We start from the raw sequence: 22,500 nt of genomic DNA on the forward strand, positions 1-22,500 counted from the left end.
TTTTACAGTTCAGGAATCAAACCGACGACATTCTGATCAGACGCTGAGCACCATGGTCACTAGGACACCTGCTTCCACACATTAAAGAACGCAAGTCTCCCAAATTATGTTCCAAATGTGATCTCCGTGACTTGTAGAATTATAACATTCGAATACAACCTTTAATTTGTCGAGTTGGCAAAATCGTTTGTGCGTCAGACGGGATCGATGAACGTAGAGTGAAGTGTCATGTTCGAGGAGAAAATGTACTACGCAGTAGAATAACCAAACTGAGGACATTATGATCAAGAGCTGAACCCTATAGTCACTAGGATATCCACTTCCACACATTAAAGGACACAAGTACTGGAGTTGATGTAATCGCCTAGTACCCTCTCTTCAAAATTATGGTCCGAGCAGCGGGACGCCAGTCCGTTCAAGGGGAACGTTGCGCCATGGAAACTGTGTATTCAGCCTTATTAGCTGAAGGATACGAGCAAGTGATTAAAAATAAAACTTTTATCAATTTTAAATCAAAGATCAGAATGGATTTCGCTTTAATCATTCAAGGGTTAGGTGACGGTCATAAACAAGGAACGGATTAATTCTACCGTCCATTTTAAGAGGATAAATTTCTCGTATATAAGTGTTTTAGGTTATTATAATAATTCATTTCTCCGACAGTTTATGGACTGCTGAACTTAAAACTGTGTAGTGAATATTTAGACGAAGTAAGGCGGCGAGTTGGCAGAGTCGTTAGTCGTTAGTCTGTCGGGATTAATACTTGGAGACATTTCGTGTTTTTTTAAGTTCTAAGTTCAAATGCCGCAGAGGTCGAACTTGACTTTCAGTCCTTTTGGAATGGATAAAATAAATGCAAGCTGAGTACTGGGGTCAATGTAATCGACTTAACTCTTCCCCGAAATTGCTGGCCTTGTGCCCAAATCAGAAATCAATATTTGACGAATTATTGTTTTTCTGATTTGGTTAGAAAGAATATTGAAATTAATAGCACGCCTATTAGGGAATGTAGCCGGCAATAATTACTTTGTGGCGCTGTCAGATCTGCAATGCATCATTGGATAATGCGAAAGCAATAGAGAACTTTTGCGCAACCAGCTTAACTGCTGCCAGCCCACTGTAGGTTCATTTGTACTAGCATGTGTATGTGTGTGTGTGTGTGTGTGTGTGTGTGTGTGTGTCTGTATATCCTGAGTTGCAAAAAATGTATACGTGTGAATGAATTGAGATATCTATGCCAGCATGCATGTCATTTTGTGTGGATCTGATCATTGTCACAGAACAATTTATCCCTGTTTCTCTCTCACTCTCTCTGTCTGTCTATCTGTCTATCTATCTATCTATCTATCTATCTATCTATCTATCTATCTATCTATCTATCTATCTATCTATCTATCTATCTATCCATCTGTCTATCTATCTGTTTATCTATCAATCTATTTATCTCAATCTTCCCTTTCGCTCTTTCACTCTTTCACCCCTTGTGTGTGTGTGTGTGTGTGTGTGTGTGTGTGTGTGTGTGTGTGTATTAGATTCATACATAGACATAGACACATACGTGTGTATATGAATATGTATTTCTGAGTCTGCTGTGCGTGTGTTTGTATTTTCTTTATGTATAGCTAACTGTATACGTATGTTTATCAGACAATAGATTTTAATAGGATAAAACGGAATAACATCTTTAGTAAAATGCAGACTGAATAGCAATGCAGTGGTTAAAACACCATATAGTAGCAACAACAACAACAACAATAACAAGAACAACAGGAGCAAAAGCAGCAGCAACAACAACAACAGCAACAAATGTACCAGAGGACTGCGTATGAACATGAGGCAATATTAGCTTGTTATCCAAAACAACGTTACTAGAGAATGTTTTGGGTAAACATAGAAAGACTATAGCAGACACTGGATAACAATGGAACGAATAGACTCTATTCTCATTAAGAATTGATTCCAGTTAAAATTAATCGTTGTAAATATAGTGATTTCGTTATTGAAGCTCACCCAAAGGACCTTTTCCGATAACAGAAAAAAAAAAAAAAAAATTAATTGTAGAGTTCTCAATTGCTGGCAGAAATTGTTAAATTGTTTGCCAACATTTCATCGGGCCTATCTACGCATTTGTTTCCTGTTTCTTTGTTTACATGTAGATCGTTTGAGCCCCTTTTGTTCCACATATGTTGATCCATTGCCTTCAGAAGTAAAAACTCAAATAAGGATCAGCTACACCAGCGGTTCTCAACCGGGGTTCATATAGCCCTTAGGGGGGTTCATATTAGATTTTGTTGTTAAGATCTATCTGCAATAAACTGGTTGTGTAGTTTGCCGGGCATATTTTATAACAAAATATATGTCATCCTTTCACCTTTGTAGATCTTGGCCAGATAGTGGAAAATGTCTTAAGCTCTCCTATCCAGATGACCACACCAGAAATCGTGATACGCTGTGTAAAATACACACACACAAACACAGGTACACACACAAACAAACACACACACACACACACACACACAAGCACACACACAGACACACCCACAAGAACGTACTCTCTCTCTCACACACACGCCAAATCTTTTTCAATATCCATCTACAAAATTCATCAGGCTTTGGTTAGCCCGGAGCTATAGTAGAAAGCGCTTCCTCAAGGTGCCCCGCAGTAGGACTGAACTCGAAACCATATAGTTACGAATCAAACTATGTACAACACAGCTACGCTTGCGCCATAAAGAAACTTCATCTTTCAGTTCCATTAGGTTATGTCAAGGATCAAGTTGATATTCCTATCTTTCGAGATCGATAAATTGTGTACCAGAAAATATACTGGGTTAAATACGATGAACTAAAACTTTGAAAACGAAAACGAAGTTAAAACAGTAAGACAATACTCAGCCTGCAGCAAATCTATAGAGCTCAGACGATGCTACTTTAAAACAAAGATGAGGAATCAAATTATGTTTCAATTTACATATGTCATCTGCAAAACCTCTTATGTATGTTTTCGAAAAAAACAAAAAAAAAAAAGATCAACAAAAAACAAAAGAAAATTGATTTTAATTTAGCAAAGGACGAAAGGAAAACTAAACGAATAATATAATACACCATATAAGCTGAAAGGAAATAAAAATGAAATATTTGAAGTAGCTCACGCGAATTATGGTTAATAGAATATTTTGTTGCCTACGAAAAGGACGAGAAATATTATTTGTCGATTCTTGAGATAATTTCATTACATTACCATTTTCCTCTCTTTCGCAAATTCGTGATGACGAGCAGACCATTAGAAATAAAATCGCTCTCTGAAATTCTTCTCGAGGATGTGTCCTTTTAAGAAATGTCTGATGCAATTATAACAAAGTCACGAGTTATGTTTCGATATACGGTATTCTTTCAAATATTCGACAATATATTTATAGGCGCAAGGTGCGGCTGTGTGGTAAGAAGCCTTCTGAGTTCAAATTCCGCCGTGGTTGATTTTGCCTTTTATTCGTTCGGGGTTGATAAAATAAGCACCAGTCTATTACTGGGGTCAATGAAATCGACTAGCCCCGCCCTCACAAAATTTCAGGTCTTGTGCTTACAGTAGAAAGCATTATTATTTATCTGCTGTAAAGCGACGAGCTGACAGAATCGCAAGCGCGTCGGACAAAATGGTTAGCGGCATTTCTTCCGGCTCTTTAAGTCCTGAGTTACGTTTTCATTCTGCCGGGATCGATAAAATACAGTACCACCCAACTACATCAGTCGAACACACACACAAACACTCTTAAAATTACTGGTTTTGTGCCAAAACTAGAAATAATTATTTACGCTGATCTGGATAATAAAGAAAAAAAATTAATGGCCAATCTGTATCAGTAAAAACTCAGCAGAATATCCATTTGATGAAAAACAAATAAAAGAGTGGTGCCGATGAGAGAGATTTACATGGCCTAAGAAACTGCATGTGATCCTCAAAAACTCTTACCCGGACCGGCGCATACATATGCAGACATACCTTCTACCTTGACCCTCGGTGGTCTTTATTGGTCAAGTTAAAACTAGAGAAATTTTGAATTTCGATCTTAAAGAAGCCAACTGAAATAATGGACACTACCATACATATCAGCCTGTTATCAAAATTTTCAAAGACTAAGATATAATTTGGTTATTTCAAGCTTCAAAGCTAATAGTTAAACGTGTATAGGTAAGTGATCTTCAGTATATGACTGTAAATTATTTGATCAAAGCCATATGAATGATCGCAAAGTTATTGGAAATCAGACTTCGAATTGATGAAGCTAAATAATCGCAGATATTTTAACCTCTTATAGAGTCATTCCAAAGCCATCTTCTTTATTTTCAAATTACAAAAACAACCACAATAACAATGATAATAATGGTTTCAAATTGTGCCACAAGGACAGCAATTTTGGGGAAGGGATCAGTCGATTACATCGAGCCCAGTGTTTCTTTGATACTTAATTTATCGACCCCGAAAGGATGAAAGACAAAGTGGATCTCGGCGGAATTTGAGTTGAGAACGTAGAGACGGGCGAAATAGCGTTAAGCATTTCGTCCGGCGTGCTAACGATTCTGCCAGCTCACCGCTGTTTTAATAATAATAATAGTAATAATAATAATAATAATAATAATAATAATAATAATAATAATAATAGTAATAATAATAATAATAATAATAATAATAATAATAATAATAATGATAATAATAATAATAATGATTGCGAGAAAAAATAGATACATACACTTTATGCACACATTTATACATGTGTGCATGTAATAACACACACACATACACACACACATACACACACACACACAAACACTCACTCACAAACACACACGTATTTGATCGAAGATAGATATTTTAGCATATTTTATTTTAAGAAAATAAATTCTGAGAAAGCAGTTTTATTCGTACTTTTCCCTATACCAGTGTCAACAGATGGTTTTTTTTTTATTTTTAAATTTTTGCTCGCCATCTCATTTCCCAATAGACAGTGAATGATGGTGCGAATAGTAGTAAAAAGTAACACAATTCACTATAATGTTGTATGAGAAGAGGAACCCTTCGCTGAAATTTCAATCAATGCAAAAGAAAATAACACAAACGCTTCTAACAGCCGCCATTTTTTTATTTCATCGGGAATTTATGTTTCCTTTTGACCTCGAACGAAGAAAGCTAATATCAAAATGGAAGCATTTGCTAGACTCTATGATGTCATCAAAGACTTCTAACTTAAATTATTGCTTCAGAACAAGCGGGCAAAGATAAATCTTGAGCGCCTAAATTAAAATTTCTCTCACTTCTTTTTATAAATGTTAACTTTTGTCTTTTAAATTTCTCTATTAAAAAAATATTTGATACATTATTAGAAAGGTTAACAAATTGCTTCCATTTCCTTGAAGACTAAAAGACATGTCACTTATAATTCCAATTTCCCTAATTATGTTATCTTTTAGCAAATTAACATTAAAATTACTGGACGGACTCGCTGAGTGTAAAGCATCAAAATGGAGGAAAATATTTCACTTCTGAGTTGCAGATTCAACACTTGATTTATCACTAATATTTTCTCAGGTCAGTGGTAAACCTTTGAAAAAAGTATTATATAGGACTTCAACGTCAGACAGTAAATTATGATTTAGATAGATGACTTCAATGTCTGAAAAATCACGTTATTGTTTTATTTTTTATTTAGGTGATATTAATTTATAACAGGACGTCTGCTTTAAGAGCGGCATGGCTCTAAAGCATGGGAGAACATATCTGAGTTCAGATGTATGGTTACGACTTTATATTATGCATTCAGCAGTAGATACAAACAGGAGATTAGCCATATTGAACACTTTCTAGAACGTCTGCTGACTATCCAACGTAACTGCATGAATTGAAATATTGTGGAATGAAGTTTTTACACTTAGAAACATCATAAAAAGTCAGTAATAATTTCGCAGTTATACTTATAATAAATTACTTATGTGTAAACGCTTTCTCTCGAAATTAAATTACTGTACACAGTTCTATATATTTAATGTTCCAGAAGTTCGTTTCGCAAACATATGTTTCTTCAGAGAGTGGGCAAACGAATGAAGGGCACTCAACACGTTTATTGGGAGTTATGTGTATGGATCATGACAGTTTGATTTAAAATCCGTGGCACTTACATGTTCATCCTCAACCATTCAAATCCAGGCTTTGAAACTTTAAATACCACGAATGTTGAATCAAAATATTTTGATCCATCTACCCATGCACCCCTCTGTCTGTCTGTCTGTCTGTCTGTCTGTCTGTCTGTCTGTCTGTCTGTCTGTCTGTCTGTCTGTCTGTCTGTCTGTCTGTCTGTCTATCTATCTATCTATCTATCTTTACGACGAGGGTTCCAGATGATTCAATCAACGGAACAGCCTGGTCCTGAAATTAACGTGTAAGTGGCTGAGCACTCCACAGACTGCTTTATCTGTAACATAGTTCGCAGGGAGATTCTGCGTGATACTAAATATGACAAGAGTGGTCCTTTGAACTTCAGATACAACCCAACTTTGCCAGCTGGAGCAACATGAAATAAAGTAACTTGCTCAAGGACACAACAGAATGTAAATCGCACTCACACGCACGTTCGTATGCAGGCATATTTAGATACAGAGAAACAGTGTGTGTGTGCGTGTGTGTGTGTGTGTGTGAGAGAGAGAGAGAGAGAGAGAGAGAGAGAGAGAGAGACATTCAAAGAACCAAAGAAGTATAGAAATAGACATTACATAATATATATTAGTAAAGAAAATGTGAAATTATACATCCACAAATTCGTGTGTCGCGTGCACACGTGTGTATATATATGTGCGTCTGTATGAGTTATAAGGATGCGGTTGGCTACACAAAACTAGTAACTTGCAAAACGGAAAGAAAAAATAAAGATCCGTCCGAAGATATGTGGTATAAAAGGAAATTGGAGGACAATCATTATTAGTAACCATAACAATTACACTGAAATGTTGGCGTCTTTTAGCAATCTGAGACGATGATTTCTCCAAGTGGAATCATGTAAAATTACCTCAGTTGTTATAATTGTAAAGAAAATCAAAAGCTTCCAAAATATACCTTCTCTAATCGGTCGCGAAATTCCTGCATCTAGATTTGAATTGAGTGCGTATGTATGCGATGTTACGTTATGTTGGTCTGGTTGTATATGTGCATGTATATACTGTATGTGTGTATGCATGTATATATCAATGCATTTATACAGGCAGAGACACAGACACAAACACACGCATATATATATATATATATATATATATATATATATATATATATATATATATATATACACACGCACACATATATATTATACAAACATAGTTGTTTGTACAGCGATAGATGTAGCTAGAGAAATAGGTAAATATACATATATTTGTAATATCATTCAGGCTGCAGTCATATTTCACATGACATAATGGCTATGTAATACATGCTGTAATGCCTCTCTGTTTCGTCACTAATTACATGTATTTTAAATCATTATTTCCTGTACTTCATACGACGTAAAAGAAAACATTCTTTTGGCAGGTATCATATATATATATATATATTATATTATATTTATATATATATTATATATTATATATGTATATATATATTATATATATATGTATGTATATATATATATATATATATTATATCTATTATATGTATATATATATATATATATATATATATATATATATATATACATATAAAGAGAAAGATAGAGAGAGAGCGCGAGAAAGAATATATATATATATATATATATATATATGTATGTATATACACGCAAGTTCAGCTGTGTGGTAAGAAGCTTCCTTACACACTATACGGTTCTAGGTTCAGTTCCACTACGTGGCAACTTGGGCGAGTGTCTCCTGCTATGGCGAATGTCACCTAGTATACGAATATTTCAGAGTGTTTGGGTGTCAATCACTCGGCTGAAAAAGCCAGGTTCTTAGCTATACATCCATGCCTGCGCATATACTTGGAAATGAGAAACTAATGAGAAAAAGTAAAGGCGACAGAAATACGTATACAGTACGAAGACCAATAATAATGGAAATGCTAAGACATCTACGATTTCTGTTTGAGAAATTTCAATTTATGAATTATTCCATTTGAACAGCCAGTTTAGTCTGGAGAGAAAGTGTAACCTTGGAGCAACCGTGACATTACATAACCAGATGTACTATTTTATTAATATTTGATTAGTTTGAAGTAAATTGCATTTGCGAAATTAATAACACTTTATTCATGTATTTGTCTTTGAAAACACGACCAGGTTTTTACTTGTGACTAGGGCAACAGTTTACTCGCGTCTGTCTAATTTACGCGCTAAACCGATGGTCACTCTCTGACCAGCAATAAAGATCAACCTGTGTGTGTGTGTGTGTGTGTGTGTGTGTGTGAAAAGACAAGAAAGAAAAATACTGGGATAGAGAATTGAAATCACCGCAATGACGAAAAGACTGAGAAAAACAAAACAGAACAAAGAAACAAACAAATAATCAAAAACAAAACAAAAAACAAAAAAAAAAATGGAAAAGAGCATTGCCCTAGGAAGCAATATCAATCACACATACGCCTAAGAACGGAATTGAGAAGAATGAATCGGTAAGTATGTTATTAATGATGTTGTAGTGTCTAATTTATCAAGATTGGCAGACGGAAGAATGTTGAAGTCAATGTTGGTTACAGAGAACCGTACAAGGAAACTGGAATAAAGAGATTTCACATCCATTACGATACATTTCATTTCGGCTTTCACCGACTTAGAACGACCATCTACTTATGTATTATCATTATCAGCATCATCATCAAAATTATTATTATTATTATTGTTGTTATTATTATTATTATTATTATTATTATTATTATTATTATTTTATTATAGTTGTGGTTCTTGTTATTGTACGCCCTGTTTGGCACACAGGAGTTACTGCTGCAGCTACTACTACTACTACTACTACTACTACTACTACTACTACTACTACTACTACTACTACTACTACTACTACTACTACTACTGTTGTTATTGTTGGTTTGCTGACTTTTACATTATATGTATGTTATGTCATTTAAATTTTTGCCGGTTTCTCTGCTAGTCTGAGAACGGGCTTGTAAGCATAACTAACTATATGTATGTATGTATGTATGTATGTATGTATGTATGTGTAAATTTATGCAGGCATGTATTACGCTTGTATTGATGTAACTATCTGTCTAACTATATATGTTCGCAAATATGTATGTATATATGTATGTATATATGTATGTATATACTTATGCAGGCATGCATTACGTATGTATATACTTCATCATGATCACGATATTATCCTCGGGATCAACATCATCAACATCACCATCATCGTTCTCATGATTATCATAGCCATTATTATCATCATGGCCGTCACTTTCTTCCTCACAATGAAAGTATCATAATTAATGAAGATGATGTAATCAGAAGAAACCGCAGCGAAGCAGATGCACTGAATGTGAAAAATTTGGTTGTGGAATTAGATACATACACATACACTTGTCTGTGTGTGCGTGTGCGTGTGTGTACGTGTGCGCACACGTGTGTTTCTATATAAAGATACATACATATATATATGAACATACATATATATATATATATATATATATATATATATATATATACATACATGCATACATATTCACATACATACGTACATATATTCTTACGTTCAAAAACATACATATACTCACACGTTCTCTCTCTCTCTCTCTCTCTCTCTCTCTCTCTCACACACACACACACACACACACACACACACACACACACACACACATATATATATATATATATATATACACTCTTCAACACTTAACTACACACACAGATGAACATACACAGACATTCGTACATACATACATTCATATATAATACATAGTACTTGCATGTAGAGACACATATGTACCTGAAGAAAAATATATACACATGCATAAATGCGTATAATAGCTATATATATATATATATATATATATATATATATATATATATGTATATATATATATATATATATATATATATATATATATATATATATATATGCATATGCATACATATATATATGTACATAAACATATGTATATATATATGTGTCAATACATATATACACACATACACACATATATGCATATACATGCGTATGCGTATATGTGTATGCTTGCGTATCTGCGCACGTGTACTTAAATTAGTTTACGTGTGTGTGTGTGTGTGTGTGTGTGTGTGTGTGTGTGTGTGTATGTGTGTGTGTGTGTGTGTGTGTGTGAGTGTCTATGTGAATCTCTGTGAATCTCAATGTACTGCCAAATATTCTATTAAGAGAGAGAGACAGACCGAATTAAGTGTTTACTAAAACGTAGCTGTTAATGTAATTAAATCAATTGTGAGATCAAACAGTACAATTTGCTGATGCTGATAAAACAGAGGTTAAAACTATCCTGGATGGGCCATCAAATAGAAATAGCGGAATATTTCCTATCATGAACCCAGACACAGACACACGCATGCACGCACATTCATCACATATAATGGAGAGATGCTCAGTGTCTATTGCGTGTTTGTTGTACAGTGATTATAGAATATCCTATACAAAAGTGAATATGATTTGGGAAATCATAAATAGACAGATAGATACCTGCATATATCCTTATGTACAGAAGTCTTTCTATCTGTCCCTCCATAAAGGTATCCCACCATTCATCCTTCTATCCATTTCTCCATCCATCTATGTCTTCATCCATCTATCTATCTATCTATCTATCTATCTATCTATCTATCTATCTATCTATCTATCTATCTATCTATCTGCTCCAAAAGATTAGCCTTTGTTTTTTAGGACTAGAGGATATTCCAGCCCTCAACAGTTGTTGGCACTCAACAAGGCTCAAGTGATACTAACAGTGGAGTACTGTATCTACATCAGGGTCAATGCTGCTCTTACGTACAGTGACATTCTGTACTGCACCTGAGGAGGTCCACTTGGACGCTTGTGGATGTGCTGTCTCGTCCTTCTGTTTTTCTGTCGCTACAGTAATGGTATCTGCTCCTCGGTGCCAGCTGATTTCATACTTCCATGATTCAGGCATTCCAACACAACACATTGCTCTCTCCAACTCCTGCCATTTTTTAAAAAACTGAATCCTTCTTTTCCAGCATTAACCACTATCCAATCCACCTTTCCCCAAAACATCGATTCTCAGGAACCTCCCTGCTAATGTCATTCCTGAATCCGGTGACATGCAACATTTTAAACGGAACATTAACAGCATCAAACGTATTAGTCTAGGAGAGGCTGCCAAGGCCACGATCACCACTTCCTGATCCAGACTCAGTAAATAAAATTTTAAAAAACCCATTAAGATTTAATACAAGATATAAATACATTTATTCTAAGTGAGGTTGTACTTTCTGAATCTACTTCAGAATCTCATTCCTCACTGTACGAACAGAAATATGTATTTTAAAAACATATATATGTATAGTAAAATAAAATAATATTAATATTAGTACTTACATAATATCCTAAAATATTTCTGAATTGATTTTGAAGAAGGTATTCTTTGTATTTCACATTCGTAAAGATCCTCATCGCTACAAGTTATCTTTAACAAAGTTAGAGACACTTTCACATTGCCCGAATGAAGACTGTGTACCTCTGTCTTGACGCGTTTCATATATTGTGGATCTAACCAAGCAGGGCCTGTGCTGTTGTTGACATGAACCAAGGCTGTCTTTCCTTTTTTAAATGCAACACCGTAAACGCGTGATTTGTAATAGTCGCTACACGTCATCGTAACATTTGCTTTTCCTGATGCGAGAGTGCCTCGAATTTTGAAGTCAAGCGCTCCATTGTCTGAAACATATAAAACGAAAAAAAAATCTGGTAGTTTTCGTATGACCATTTTCTGTTTCCAAAGAATTATACGTTAATTGCAGTTGAAAAATTAAAATAAATACATGCATTAACATAAAATATCAGGCTCTTAAAAGAGAAAAGTTCCACATATTTTGATGAGAGATATATAGTTAATTCACGTAGGTATGTAATCTGGTAGTGAATGCGTTGCGTTCTACTATAGCCACGGGCTGACCAAAAACTTGTGAGTGGATTTGGTACACGGAAGAAATTAGAAGAAGCCCGTCGTATATATATATATATATATATATATATATATATATATATATATATATATATATATATATGTATGTATGTATATATGATATATATACATATATGTGTGTGAGTGTTCGTCCCCCCATCACCATTTGACAACAGACGTCTGTGTGTTTGCGTCCCCTTAACTTGGTGGTTCGACAAAGGAGACCAATAGAATAAGTACCAGGCTTAGTAAAAGATTTAAGTACTGGGGTCGATTCATTCGAATAAAAATTCTTCAAGCGGTGCACCAGCATGGCCGCAGTCTAATGAGTGAAAGAACTAAAGGAAAAAATAAAAGATTTAGTGAAGCCTTTTGATTATAGTATTGTGTTAAACGAGGGAAAATTTTGTCTACCATTTCTAATAGGTAAAACATTCTAACCACTCACTGGAGACAGTCTCATTCATTATGGTGAAGCAGTCGTACCTCACAATCTTCCAGCTGACAATATTGCACCAAGTATAGTAATATGAAGTCCATACATTATTAAGAGATAGACTACCACCTTCTTTTATAATGAGATTTCGAAAGAAACGAACGGGAAAAAGACATATTCAGGCGACGCAAGCCGTTCACACCAGAATTATTTTGCGTTTGTGGATGATAGGCTTCACTGTTGTCAAACTACGACAGCGTGCATGACAGCGCATATTGTCATCAATATCAATGTAGAGAGATTGAAAACAAGAATTTCCAGCGAGAAGATGGATGATCATTTAAATGTTAGACAATATTCCTTGGGAAATTTACATATGAGCCATTCATCATTTCCTGACACGACAAATGAAGTATCAATGAAGTATTGCAGTCGTCCTGAAGAGTTAAAAGAAAATATTCATAGCGCTATTGCTAAGGCAAAGAAAAAAAAAAAGAAGATGGGGTGTTGCAGAATCTTAACTCTTTTGAAACACACGGTGTTTTGGTATGTGTAGTCAAAAGACCAATTTTTTTTTCTTTTGAGATACATGTATTGAAAGACGATCTCTGATTAGCTATTACACATCAAAACCAACCATTCACAACATTTGTTCTATCGGGACCGATGTATCGGCAACAAAGTTCTTTCAGCTTGTATCACTTGGGCCGATCAATCGGCCTGGGTGTCCCAAGAGGGTAAAAGTTTCGAAGTTTGGGATAAAACATTTTATGCTGTTTTCTTCCGAGTCTTTATGTTCCCGTTTCAAATCTCACCGAGGTTAACTTTGCCTTTCATCCTTTGTGGAGTTGATAAAATAAAGAACCAGTCAAATACTAAATCGATAGTAATTTTTAGATAACTTTCCTAACATTTGCTGCCTTTGTGTCTCAATAAGAAATAGTTATTGCTGGAATAGACATTGGTTTCAAGCTTTTGCGCAAGGCAAGAAATTTCGAGGCGGGAGGGTACGTCGATTACCTCGACACCAGTGGTTCACTGGTATTTATTCTATCGACCCACAACCACCACCATCTAAAGGATAAAAAGCAAAATCCACCTCGGCGGAATTTGAACTCAGAACGTGCAGATCGACCAAATGACGCTAAATATGTTTGCCCATTTTCATCCTTTCGGGGTCAATTAAATAAGTACCAGTTACGCACTGGGGACGATATAATTGACTTAATCCGTTTGTCTGTCCTTGTTTGCCCCTCTGTGTGTAGCCCCTTGTGGGCAATAAAGAAATAAAACATTTTTGCCCGGCGCGGTAACAATTCTGTCAACTCGACACCTTATGTAGAAATAAATATTCAAAACTGTTTTAAATAACTTGGAATGGCTCATTTCCCTTGGTTAGGTTCTGAGTTCAAATCTATGTCCAAGTGATAATGTAACTTCCATCTCTTCGTTAGGGATAATATAGTTATGATGAATCGTTTCCTTATGTTAGTTATTTTTCTGCATTTTTTTCCCTTATCTTTCAAATTTTTTCTGAACAAACTTGTCTTAGTACCAATGTAAACTACTATTTTGTTAAGCTATTTCCCCATATCATCTCAGATTATACGTATAAAATAGTAAAACAGCAGAATTCTGTAAAATTACTGACGGCCCTATGTCAGTAAATAGTACGTAAATATTGCGCAGAACGGAATATATTTTACCTCGCGGCAAAATAATTTATTCCGTTTTGCACACTTCATCATATTTCACTGTCACTTACAAGTGAGTATGAATTAGTTATATATATACCATACTCTCGCTAATTGCTCGGTGTGTTTATGTCGTTGCAAGCAAAAATCGATGCTGTCTCGGCACCCTCACTCTTTATCTAGCGGAGCCGGCAGGATGTGACAGCTATGTGTGTGTGTATGTATGTATGTATGTATGTATGCGTGTATGTGTGTGTGTGTGTGTGTGAGCGAGAGAGAGAGAGAGAGAGAAAAAGAGTGTGTATGAGAGAGAGTGTGTTTTAGAGAGAGTGTGTGTGTGAGAGTGTGTGTATGTGTGTGTGTGTGTGAGAGAGAGTGTATGTGTGAGATAGAGTGTGTGTATGTGTGAGAGAGAGGGTGTGTGTGTAAGAGAGATATAGAGTGTGTATGAGAGAGAAGGTGTGTGTGTAAGAGAGAATGTGTGAGAGAGAGAGAGTGTGTGTGCGAGATAGAGAGAGAAAGTGTGTATGTATGAGACAGAGAGAGTGCGTGTGAGAGAGAGAGAGAGAGAGAGAGAGAGAGAGAGAGTGTGTGTGATATAGAGAAAGAGGTGACTGCACCAGCACACGGCTGGTGATCATTTACGGCTCAGTAGACTGGGGCAACGTGAGATGAATTGTCTTGAATGGAAACAGTGTGTGGATCGATCCAAGAATTGATCTCATGATCTCATCATTAGTGGAACACCCTCGACGCGTTTTTGCTGCTATCTTTTATCTTTTACTTGTTTCACTTACAATAAGGGAGCCATGCCGGGGTCGGTGCCTTGAAGGGTTTAGTCGAACAAATCAACTCCAGTTATTAGGCTGTGATAGGGGACAAATACACACACACACACACACACACACACGATGGGATTGCATGCAGTTTCTGCCTACCAATCTGTCAAATTCACTGATAATACACCAGTACGTAAAATATCGTCCTGCCGTTTACATGAACATTAAAATTCCTATGTCATGCAATGCTTTTTCATTGAATGTTCAAGATATTCTTGTGTAACACAAGTACAAACAAAATAAATTTCATCATCCGTCATGTATCTCTATCTTTTTGCGCTAACGACCTGAAACCAAATGCTGCTGCTGACGACGTTGAAAAACACTCGAAAAACAGGGATTAACTTCGTTGTTGAAAAAGTTTTTTTGTGTGTTTTGTCCTCTTTACGGTGTCTATATTTCCACGCGATTGTTTGAAACCTGGACTAATCAGAGAAAAGAACATGCTGCCAGGAATATTTTACGGCCTAACATTTCCTTTGCTCAGACTTTTCCAGGCTTTTCACTCATCGTTCCAACCTTCTCCGTGCATTTATTACAAGAGTCCTTCTTCATATACATAGGTTTGGTGATACAAACAGGAAACTAGAACTCAAGACATCAGTATCTACGTACGTAGGTATGTATGTATGTATGTATGTATGCATAGAAATATATGTATTAATATACATACATATATATATACATTTATTTGTATATATTAGTGTATGTCTTTGTATATATATATGTGTGTATATACACACACATAATATATATTTCTATACATACATGCATGCATGCATACATACATGCATGCATGCATACATACATGCACAACATATTATCAATCGGCAGAGGTTACGTAGCGACTGAAGAATTTGGGATTGTTGGTATGGCTGTTTTTGTATATGTGGAATAATATCATAACACATCCTCTTGATAAATATATATATGTATATATACATACATACATACATACATACATATATATATATATATATATATATATATATATATATATATATATATATATATATATATATATATATATATATATATATATATAAGTATGTATATATATATATATATATATATGTGTGTGTACATATATAAGATGCGATGGATAAATGGCCGCCATTTTATGTTTTTAATTTAGCGCATTCGCATTGTTTGTTTTTGATTCTGTCGACTTCACAATATAGTAGGATCCGTTGGGCACCGTCTGTGAGAAAAACATCATGAAGCAATTCATTCTGCTAGAAAGTTGGAAATGACATGTTGTACTGCTGGGCATTCGCGCCGGAAGTTCCAATACAAATATTTCAGAGTGTTTGGGTGTCAATTTGAGGACAGGGCAGTGGATTCATTCAGAAAGTGCTAGGTGAGTGTAATGGTGATTACGAATCTGTGTCTGATTAGTTTTTGCGAAGGGAAATCATCATTCCCATCTCTAGCCTTACGTGATACACACGGACCCGGGGGGTTTCTGGATACTAACCAGTCATACACACGCTGACGCATATACTAATCGGACACAGACAATGTGTCGTTATCCAGCTGGCTGAGATGTCTTCCTAGGGCTATAAACAACTGTAGCATCGTCCCCTATGGGTCTGCCACATTTAGGAGGCAAATATACTTCACTATATATAAATAATTACAAGTAAGCATACATATCTTCTATATCATATAGATATGCGTATATATACATATATATTATATATACATATATATTCACACACACACACACACACACACACACACACATATATCGGTCGTATGATAAGAGAAGAATCAATGATTTGACATTTTGAGTTGGGCACAGAAGAAGCAAAATAAAGAAAAACGAAAATAATAAGGAATCTGCCAAAAAGAAAATGGTGTAACAATGGCAAGACTGTCCACCACAATAAATAAAATTGTCATCAACTGTTTATTATATCTGCCAGCGACAATAACAACACACAACATTAAATAACTATCAGCGAGGGAGACTCTATGTCGCTTGGCGTCCCGCTAGACACAGCAGACATTTTTTTTCCCCCCGTTTCATATCATAATGCACCTATTTTCTATATGATATTAGATCATAGGTCTGCTCAAGTAGGCCAAAGTTGGGGATATAAAGCAGTGGCAGCAGCACCATATCAGCAGTAATTTTACGATTAATAATAGTTTCTACTATAGGTACAAGGCCTAAAATTTGGGGGAAGGGGATAATCGATTACAGTATGCAGATGGTACTTAATTTATCGATTCCAAAAGGATGAAAGGTAAAGTCGACCTCAGCGGAATTTGAACTTAGAACGTAGCGACAGGCGAAATACCGCTAAACATTTCGTCCAGCGTGCTAACGATTCTGCCAGCTCGCCGCCTTAATTTTACGATTAATAGTAGCGACAACGTAACCTGTTTTGATAGGCGCACCCCATAAAATGAAACAGGAATAGACATACAGACTCCATCACCACCACCACCACCACCACCACCACTACCACCGCCAACAACAACAACAACAGTAGCAGCAGCTGCAAAATGAGACGTTTCTGTCTATGACATCACTCTCGTTCCCAAAATGAAACCGAAGCCAGAAGAGCTCCGCTACGAGACAGAAGATGATATTCAAGTAGAAACGGCGGCGCTATTTGGAGGAGTTTCAGGAAGAAGGCTTCCGCTGTGGTGTGGGGTATCTACTTGAAAGTGTTCCTCGGTCAAGTCAACGTCATTGCTTGTTTTAAAATCTGATGCTTATTCTATCATTTTATTTTGTCGAACCGCTAGTTTTTTCAGTTTCCGACGGGCTTTTTTCAGTTTCCGTCTACCAAATCCACTCACAAGGCTTTGGTCGGTACATGGTTATAGTAGAGGACACTTGCCCAAGGTGCCACACAGTGAAACTGAGCCCGGAACCACGTGGTTAGAAAGCAAGCGACTCACCACACAGCTGCGCCTTGCATTTGTCCTGAACAGTATTTGAACTCAGAACGTAGCGACGGGCGAAATACCGCTAAGCATTTCGTCCAGCGCGCTAAGGATCCTGCCGGCTCGCAGCCTTCAAAATTGATTTCTAATAATAATAATAATAATAATAATAATAATAATAATAATAATAATAATGATGATAATAATAATAATAGTAATAATAATAATAATAATAATAATAATAATAATCCTGTCTATTAAAGGCACATGAACTGAAATTTTCGGAAAGGAGACTAGTGGATTACATCGACCCCAGTTTTTCACTGGTACTTAATTTACCGACCCCGAAAGGATGAACGGCAAAGTCGAGCTAGGCGGAATTTGAGCTCAGAACGTAGCAACGGGTGAAATACCCGCAAAGCATTTCGTCCGGCATGCTAACAATTCTGAATGCTTTCTATTATAGGCACAAGGCCAGAAATTTTGGGGGACGGGGCTAGTCGATTACATCGATCCAGTGTATAACTGTTACTTATTTCATCGGCACCAAAAGAATGAAAGGCAAATTCGACCTCGGCCGAATTTGAACTCAGAACGTGAAGACGGACGAAATGCCGTTAAGCATTTTGTCCGGCGTCGTTAAGGATTCTGCTAATTCACTGTCTTAATCAGAACGACAATGATGGTAACCGATGCAAGTAGTGACATCCTTAGACACCACTACTATCACCACCACCGCCGCCACCACTACTAGAAGCTTCATTGGTATTATAGCGCCACCACCAACACCATCACAACGATAACGACAACGTCACCAGCAGCACCACCATCTTCCCATTCCAGCACCAACACCACCTCCACCACCACCACCACTACCACCTTCTCCACAACCTCCACCACCAGCACCGCCACCCGCCCATCACCTGCACCACCAGCAGTACAAACACTACCACGGACACCACCAACACCACAGGCACCATCACCAACACCACCAGCACCGCCGCCGCCACCACCATGACCACCACCACTACCACCACCACCACCACCACCACCACCACCACCACCACCACCACCACCATCTGCACAGCAACCACACCAACGACACCAACAACAATAGCAGTAGTTGAAAAGTATCAAAACAAACGTATAACGAATGTTTGTGTTGTTTGTTTTGAAAACAGCAATTACATTGTTGAGAGACACGATCGATTCGAAAGACAAGACATGTGCTGGTAGCCAACCTGGCGTCGCCAAACGCCGTAAGTCTGCCATTTCCCAGAGATGACCATCACCATCAATACCACCGCCGCCGCCGCCGCCTCCACCACCACTACTACTACTACTACTACTACTACTACTACTACTACTACTACTACTACTACTACTACTACTACCACCTCTACTAACTCTAATACCAATACTACGATCACAAAAAGAACAGCGACCACACGTGTATGCTCACTCTCTCTCTCTCTGACGCACACGCACATCTATCTATCTATCTATCTATCTATCTATCTATCTATCTATCTATCTATCTATCTATCTATCTATCTATCTATCTATCCAGAATAAATTTGAGGATGCAGACCGAATATTAGAGTTAACCAGACATCCAGCTAAATATGTTGAAAGTTCGTGTGCTGTAAGTGCGGTGTTGCATTTCTATACATTAACCTATGTTAATGTTACAGACACACCTCAAAAGGGCCAACAAGGTCATTTCTATTTAAATGACTGGACCTGCTAGGAATAACAATGAAATCCCAATCAAAGCGTTTTCTAAAGGAAGGAATGACACATTAGCCAGTGTCTTCCTAGATATATCCACACGCACGCACCTAAATATTTCTAAGTCTAGTTGAAAAAAAGAAGGCCTTGTCTTTCTAATACTGACCAGCTTGAATTACGTAAACAATTTAAATAAATCTCATAGACAAAGATATACATACATACATGTATACTTATACGCATGTATACATATATATATACATACCTACATAAATTCATACTTGCGACTACTCATAAGTTTTTTGAGTTGCCATCGCACCATCAATCAACGTCCGTTGAGAAGAAATAAGATGCTTTACTTAGGAAAGCTAAACATAAAAAATACATGCTAAATAACAGTATTAATATCACAGTTGATTCACTCTGGAGAAAAGTGATAAAAACAATGAACTATAACAACAAAATTAAAACAATGGATGCAAAGGTAGTGCTACTGCAACCATTGCACAGACATGCAGTAGACACGAAAAAAAAAAAATGGAAATGCGAGAAGGTTTCGAAGAGCCTAAAATAAATTTCACTATTTACCTCAACAAGCTACTAAATGAAAGAACGATTTTGACACGAGCATATTGAAAAAAAAAAAAAAAGACAGAGACAGAGAGAATATACAAAATTGATGCTGTGATCGATCTAATCGTTGAAGAACACCTAGTACAAATTGAAGCCTCCAGTTTTTAGACACTGAATATCCTAATGCATTTCTGTTGCAATTACCATTTGCCAATAGATAGGAGTAACTGAGATCTATCGATTGATAACAACCAAAATGGATTACTTCTCTCCAAAACAACATCGATTGACTAACGAAAAACATCGGACAATTGGGTGTACTATCATTAGATGCAAAGTGAATAATGAATTCCCGTAACACTAGCTACGGTGTTACGATAGACTATCGAAACTGTACTGGAACTGCCATTATTAGACACAGATAAACACATTGTCCTTAAACATGAAATACGAGTGGTAAGTAAAATGTTTTGTTATCACAATAAATTACACGAACCTATCTATCTATATATCTATCTATCTATCTATCTATCTATCTATCTTCTCCCCCCCCACTCTCTCTCTTTTTTTTTCTATCTATCTTGGGCCGTATCTAGAAAAGAACCACCCAAATAATTAGCATGTCTAATAGACACACTTCGGTCTCAGACTCGCAGTCTCTCTCTCTCCCCTCATCTCCCTCTCTCCATCTTTCTCTCTACCTCCTCCTTTCTTTTTCTCGCCCTCTCTCTTTTTCCCTCTCCCCCTAAATGTCATGCACTGCTTTAAATGCGAAAATGCCGCGTAATATTGCAGAGAGAGAGAGAGAGAGAATGAGAGAGAGACAGTGACATAGAGGCAGAGAGAGAAAGGGAGGCAGTGGGAGAGAGAGGAGGGACACACGAAGAGAGAGAGAGAGAGAGAGAGAGAGAGAGAGAGAGAGAGAGGGAGAGAGAGAGAGAGAGGTGGAGAGAGATAGAGAGAAAAAGAAAGAAGGTAAAGTCTATGGTGAGCTAATATGTACCCTCGCTAGAGAATCTAATTTATACTTTGTTTCGTAGGGGCCCAGGGCCTAAACGAAAGCGAATTTACATAAGAGACCCGTTGTGTTTCCAACAGAGAGCAAAGTTAACTAACCCGTACACGCCAAATGTAATCTGTCTCAGTCATTAGACTGCGGCCATGCTGGAGCACCGCCTTCAATTTTTAGTCGGATGAATTGATCTCGTACTTATGTTTTCTTTTTTAAGCCTGGTGCTTAATCTATCGAAGAATAGAATTAATACCAGATAGACATATATCGATGTCATACAAAGAAAGGCGCAGAAGTGGCTTTGTCGATTGAACTTTGCTTCCCAGTCACATATTTCCGGGTTCATCGCATTGCGTGGCAGTGAAGATTTATAAACCATTCCAAATAAAATACGGTTAGGTTTACTGGAATGGACATACACACACTCATACAATCATATGTACGTACGGTACCCAAGCACACAAGCATACACATACACACATACACCCAACACATTAACATAGTCTCATACCTACATAACCGAACAAATATAAAAAGTAATCATATACAGTGGTGTACTTACGTGAAATGTGTACGCATTCAATGAGAGTAAGTATGAGCTCATATTCACATACGTATAATTACATACATTAACTTGAACAAACTTATTCAGAAATTCCTGGAATTGTAATAATGATTCAAAGAGGGTATGTCTTTTAATTCTCAGGACTCTAATTTACTTCCCATGAAAACACACAAACACACAAATGCATAGACGCGCGCACACGCACATACATATGCATACATTCATACATAATACATATATACCTATATGCATACAAATATACATGCCTACATTCGCACATACATACACACATAATACATATTAAGGCACAGGCGTGGCTGTGTGGTAAGAAGATTGCTTTCCAACCAAATGGTTCCGGGTTCAGTCCCACTGCTTAGCACCTTGGGCAAGTGTCTTCTATTGCCTCGTGCCGGTCAAAGCCTTGTGAGTAGATTAGGTAGATGGAAACTGAAAGAAACACGTTGTATATATACATATATATATATATATTAATGGATTTGAAAACTACAATAAACGCATGCATCATACCAACACCATCCTACCCCACACAGTAGCAAAATATACATATTATAATATTGTAGCGCATTATGTAACC

General features: G+C 36.7%; 1 protein-coding gene across 9 annotated transcripts in view; it reads right to left on the minus strand.

Moving 5' to 3' along the window:
- LOC106882031 (uncharacterized) overlaps positions 1-22,500 on the minus strand; it is a 368,620-nt gene that overhangs the window by 99,062 nt on the left and 247,058 nt on the right. For all 9 annotated transcript variants that reach the window (XM_089337690.1, XM_089337687.1, XM_089337688.1 and 6 more), the window contains one exon: positions 11,569-11,907. In XM_089337690.1, coding sequence (XP_089193816.1) covers positions 11,569-11,907 — 339 coding nt within the window. The remainder of the gene's footprint in view (positions 1-11,568; positions 11,908-22,500) is intronic.

Source organism: Octopus bimaculoides, chromosome 19 (assembly GCF_046866305.1).
Source record: "Octopus bimaculoides isolate indiv1 chromosome 19, ASM4686630v1, whole genome shotgun sequence".
NCBI classification, from domain to species: Eukaryota; Metazoa; Mollusca; class Cephalopoda; order Octopoda; family Octopodidae; genus Octopus; species Octopus bimaculoides.